This window comes from Carlito syrichta, unplaced genomic scaffold, assembly GCF_000164805.1.
Source record: "Carlito syrichta isolate Samal-C Ts95f unplaced genomic scaffold, Tarsius_syrichta-2.0.1 Scaffold304017, whole genome shotgun sequence".
Classification (NCBI taxonomy): domain Eukaryota; kingdom Metazoa; phylum Chordata; class Mammalia; order Primates; family Tarsiidae; genus Carlito; species Carlito syrichta.
Genome location: NW_007248113.1, coordinates 278,164 through 282,659, shown reverse-complemented (window position 1 = coordinate 282,659; position 4,496 = coordinate 278,164). Strand labels below are relative to the sequence as shown.

At 37.6% G+C, this 4,496-nt stretch overlaps 1 protein-coding gene across 1 annotated transcript in view; it reads right to left on the bottom strand.

Annotated features, from left to right (window-relative positions):
• The window catches only part of LOC103261808 (cytochrome P450 3A4-like), a 45,661-nt gene that overhangs the window by 27,123 nt on the left and 14,042 nt on the right, over positions 1-4,496 (bottom strand). Inside the window, 2 exon segments of the mRNA XM_021713056.1 lie at positions 1,558-1,706; positions 2,242-2,385. Coding sequence (XP_021568731.1) covers positions 1,558-1,706; positions 2,242-2,385 — 293 coding nt within the window.

Genomic DNA, 4,496 nt, shown 5'->3' with positions numbered 1-4,496 from the left:
GGGAACACTTCTACACTGTTGGTGGGAGTGTAAACTAGTGCAACCTCTGTGGAAAGCTTTAATGCATTAAAAAAAAAATCAGAATACTAGCTGACTTCATTGTAAAAACTGACAGGTTGATTTTATAATTTATATGGATTTTCAAGGAACCCAGAATAGCCAAAACAACCTTAAAAAAGGAAACCTAAAATTGTAGGGCTCACATTTCTCAATTTCAAAACTTACCACCAAGTTCTAGTAATCAAGACATTGTAGTACTGGCATAAGGATGGACATACATGATAGTCAATGGAATGAAATTTAGAGTTCAGAAATAAACACATATGTATATAATCCACTGAATTCTGAGAAAAGTGTTATGATCATTGAATGGAGAAAAATTAGTCCTTTAAACAACTGGATAGCCACACACAAAAGAATAAAGTTGCCCTTACCTTACACTGTATATAACACAAAATGGATTAAAAAAAACCACCTAAGCATATTCTAAGATCTAAAGTCTGAGAAGAAAATCTTATTTTTTTAAAAAAGTTTTTTATTTTAAAGATGTAGAGTGCAATTCAGGGTTAGGTATACAAATGTTCCTTATGCAGGTGCCCTTGTTGATGAGGTGTGCCCTCCCTGCCCGGGCAGTTTCAAGTGGGAAAATCTCCATGATGTCGGATTGGACAGTAGATTTTCTTTTCTTTTCTTTTTTGCAGTAGATTCTTAGATTTGGTACCCAAAGCACAGGCAATAAAAGAAAAATATCTAAATTGTACATCATCAAAATTAAAAATTTTGTGCTTCAAAGAACACTGTAAAGAAAGTGAAAAGCATCTAAAGATAGAAAAATTTCTGTAGATTACATTTCTGATAAGGGACTAGTATCTGGAATACATAAAGAGTTTCTCCAACTCAGCAGTAAGAAGTAAATTTGGACAAAGGACTAAAATAGATATGAAAACAGCCAATGTTGCTCAATATTATTAACCATGAGGGAAATGCAAATCAAAGCCACAATGAGCAACCACTTCACACCCTCTGGGATGTATATAATAAAATGATGGGAAAACAAAGTGTGGCAAGAATGTAGAGAAAGTGTAACCCTCATACATTTTTAGTGGGAATGTATAATGGTGCAGCTACTGTGAAAAACAGTTTGGCAGTTCTTTAACAAGTGAAACAGAGTTCCCACAGAGCCCAAATCTTCACTCCTGAATATATATTCAAAAGAACTGAAACAGGTGTTCAAATACAAATTCCATTCCATATTCTCTATGCTCAAAACATTGGTTTGATCAGTTTTTGTCTTTCTAAACTCTGTCTCTTGTCTTTCAGAATTTCTAAGGTGACAAATGGCCAGTTAAGTAACTCTTGGTCCCGTGCCCTGGGGAGGAGACCTTTTCCCTTCTGGCTGCCCTGCCCTGTCCTGAAGGCCACCTCCTCTTGTGTGGTCTGCTGGAATTGCAATACCACGTCCATGATTTTGTCTTGTCAATAAAGCTTTTATTTTTACTTTATTTTGAGAGAGAGAGAGAGAGAGAGAGAGAAAGAACAATATAGTACTCTGCATACCGATCAAGAGAAAAAATGAATCGAGGAAATCAAATTTTAAGAGCCTCTTGACATTGTTCACAAAGGGATCTTGTGGGTTGTTGAGGGAATCAATGTTCACTCCAAATGATGTTCCAATAATCACATCCATGCTGTAGGCACCAAAGATGCTGAGTAGAGAAAAACATGGAAAATTAATGCCAGCACCTCATTACCATTTTTCTGCAACACATGCAGCAAAAAGTGTGTGTAAATCCATGTTCCTGAGAAAGACAGGTAAAGAGTCATGCACCTTCAGAACTATCCGTTGGGTCATCTCCCATCACATTCACTCCTGAGGTGGTTACTATGACTATAGAAGGATAGCAGGAAGGAGTGCCATGGCGATGGAACAGTTGTGTATCTTAATTGTACTGGTCATTCTACAAATCTACACATGGGATAAATTTGCATACAATGACACACACACACACACACACACACATACACTTTTGCTAAAAAATGAGGGCACATAAAACAGGAAATCTGATCAGCTCTCTGGGCTGTATCTATGTCAATTTTCTGTTACTACAGTAACAGGAATATACTAAATAGTTATGTAAGATGTCACCAGTGGGGGAAACAGGATAAAGTGGACATTACCTCCCTGTACATTTTTGGGGCAGCTTTCTGTGAGTGTATAATAATTTCAAAATGCTAACTAACTAACTAAATAAATAAATAATAAAAGTTTTCCAATAAATACCTACCCTCCGGTTTGTGAAAACAGAATAAAATTCTTTCACTAACACTGATTTGATCATGTCGGGATCCATGATAGCCAACACAGGCAGTGGACCATGGTACAACCTGTATGTTGGAAAACAGAGGTGATAATAGATCTCAGGAGCCTGATTCATCAGCTGGAGCCACATCCAGGAATCCCAGACTTTGATTCTGACATTTTATAATTCATAGTCTTAATTGTGCAATACTCAGCATACCTGGGTATTTCTATACCATTCTCCATAACTTTTGCATGCTTAAAATATTTCATCAGGTAAGTTATTAGGTCAGTGAACAATGGAAAGCAAGTACATTCTCAAGCACTCCCCAGGACTAAGTGTTTTAAGGGGTAGATGGAGTCGGGCTCACAGAGATCCGGTACTGTGTGTATACTCAGTCGCGTAGACTTTTTGGTCCGTGTTAACTCAGCAGAATCCTGCAGCCAGTGCTGTGGTTTCTGAGGACTTGATGAGAGAAGGCAAAGAGGTATGGGGAGGCAAAGACTTCTCTCACTTGCCTTTAGCATATAAACACCGGTTGACCTCTTCCGCGGCTCTCATCAAAGCTCCAGCCCCTCTGAAAAGGAGCAGCTGCTGCAATTGACTGAGGCCACCCTACAAAATCATAATGCCCTGTTGGGAGCCAACATCTATAGCTACATGGCTGAGGCCTGTAAAGGCCCATCTGGAAGAGCACCTCTGACATAGGATATCAGTTATACCTATAATATTGGCATGTGATTAGTGACCAGTGTGCATACATGGCAGTAAAACTTATAAGTAAATCTCAATACACCTGATGGAAAGGGCATAGCAGAATTATTTCTGTCTTTCTAAGTTTTACTTCTTTCTAGATATTTTTTAACTTCTATTTCCTGGTAGACTGGGTAGTCAGCTCTTGTTCCCGAAAGCTGTTTCCCCTAGGGCTAAGATTAGAAACTAAATTACCATGATAGTTTTGTCGCCCTGCCCCTAGCCAGGCCGAAAGTTTTCTTTTGTTTCATTAATTACCGAAACTCTGTCTGCTTCAGCCCATGGCCGCCATCTTGGCAACCCTGCATTTCCTTGTTCAAGAGTGTGACAGCCACTATTTGATTTTTAGAGTAGACTTGTTAGGATAAAATATATACATATACACTCATAGTTGCGTAAATTTATGCTTGCTATTTTGTTTCCTTTTGCTACATTATTCAAATATAATAATTACTATACGATTTATAAAAGAATTAATGATGAGGTATTAGCTTAATAGGATATAGCATAGTATTAAAGGTCAATCATTAGATTATATAAAAATTAAAGTTTAGACATATGAAACTCATATGAATTATAGTAAAGTTTGGTAGTTTAAGAATAAGTTTTAACTGAGTTATAAGGCATTATGTTAAATCGTAATAGGATAATAGTATAACTAACAGCTAAGTCATTTAACTAAACTTATAGATTATAGTATAGTGTTAAGTTGATAATATTAATTGTTAAAAATATTGGGAATCAGTGAACTTGGATTGAACCTAGAGTTAACTCAGAAAAGTTTTTTGGTATTAATCAGGGTTTAGAACAAAGAGTATAATATGAATGATTTATTGAACACTGTGGAAGATATTTTGAACAATTGAAATTGTGCACCTGTGACCTTGATGTGAGTTTTGTGAAGCACGTCAGACATCATGGAGTTTGAGTTGTCTGCTTGGAACTTGCAAGTCTCGTGATGGTCTTGTGATGCATGGTTTGTAAAGCACGGAACTTGTACGCCCCTAGCAAGTGATTATCACACTGCTGGAGGGTATAGAAAATGGTATATAAGTTGGAAAAGGTTTGAATAAAATCGGCTCCAGTCCTGATCAGACTGTTCCCAGAAGAACTGCCTCCAAGTGGTCTTCTCGCCATCTCCTGATTCTCCGGTGCGGGTCCTAACCCACCCTTGGTCAGTGCTGGTCACCGACAATGCCCATCAGCCCACCAGGGAGCAACAGTGGTTTAAGGATATCCTCCAACTCGTTTGCAAAGTCAGCAGACGGCAGTAGACAAGTAATACTCACCTACCTTTCTGTTGAAAAATCTCAGCTCGAATTTAACATCCAAACAAAACAAAAAACTCCACACTTGCAGATAAGTTTTTTAAAACGGAAGGATACATGGTTTCCCAATCTGTTTATCTCTATCTTCCAGCACTTCTTTTTTTTTTTTTTTTTT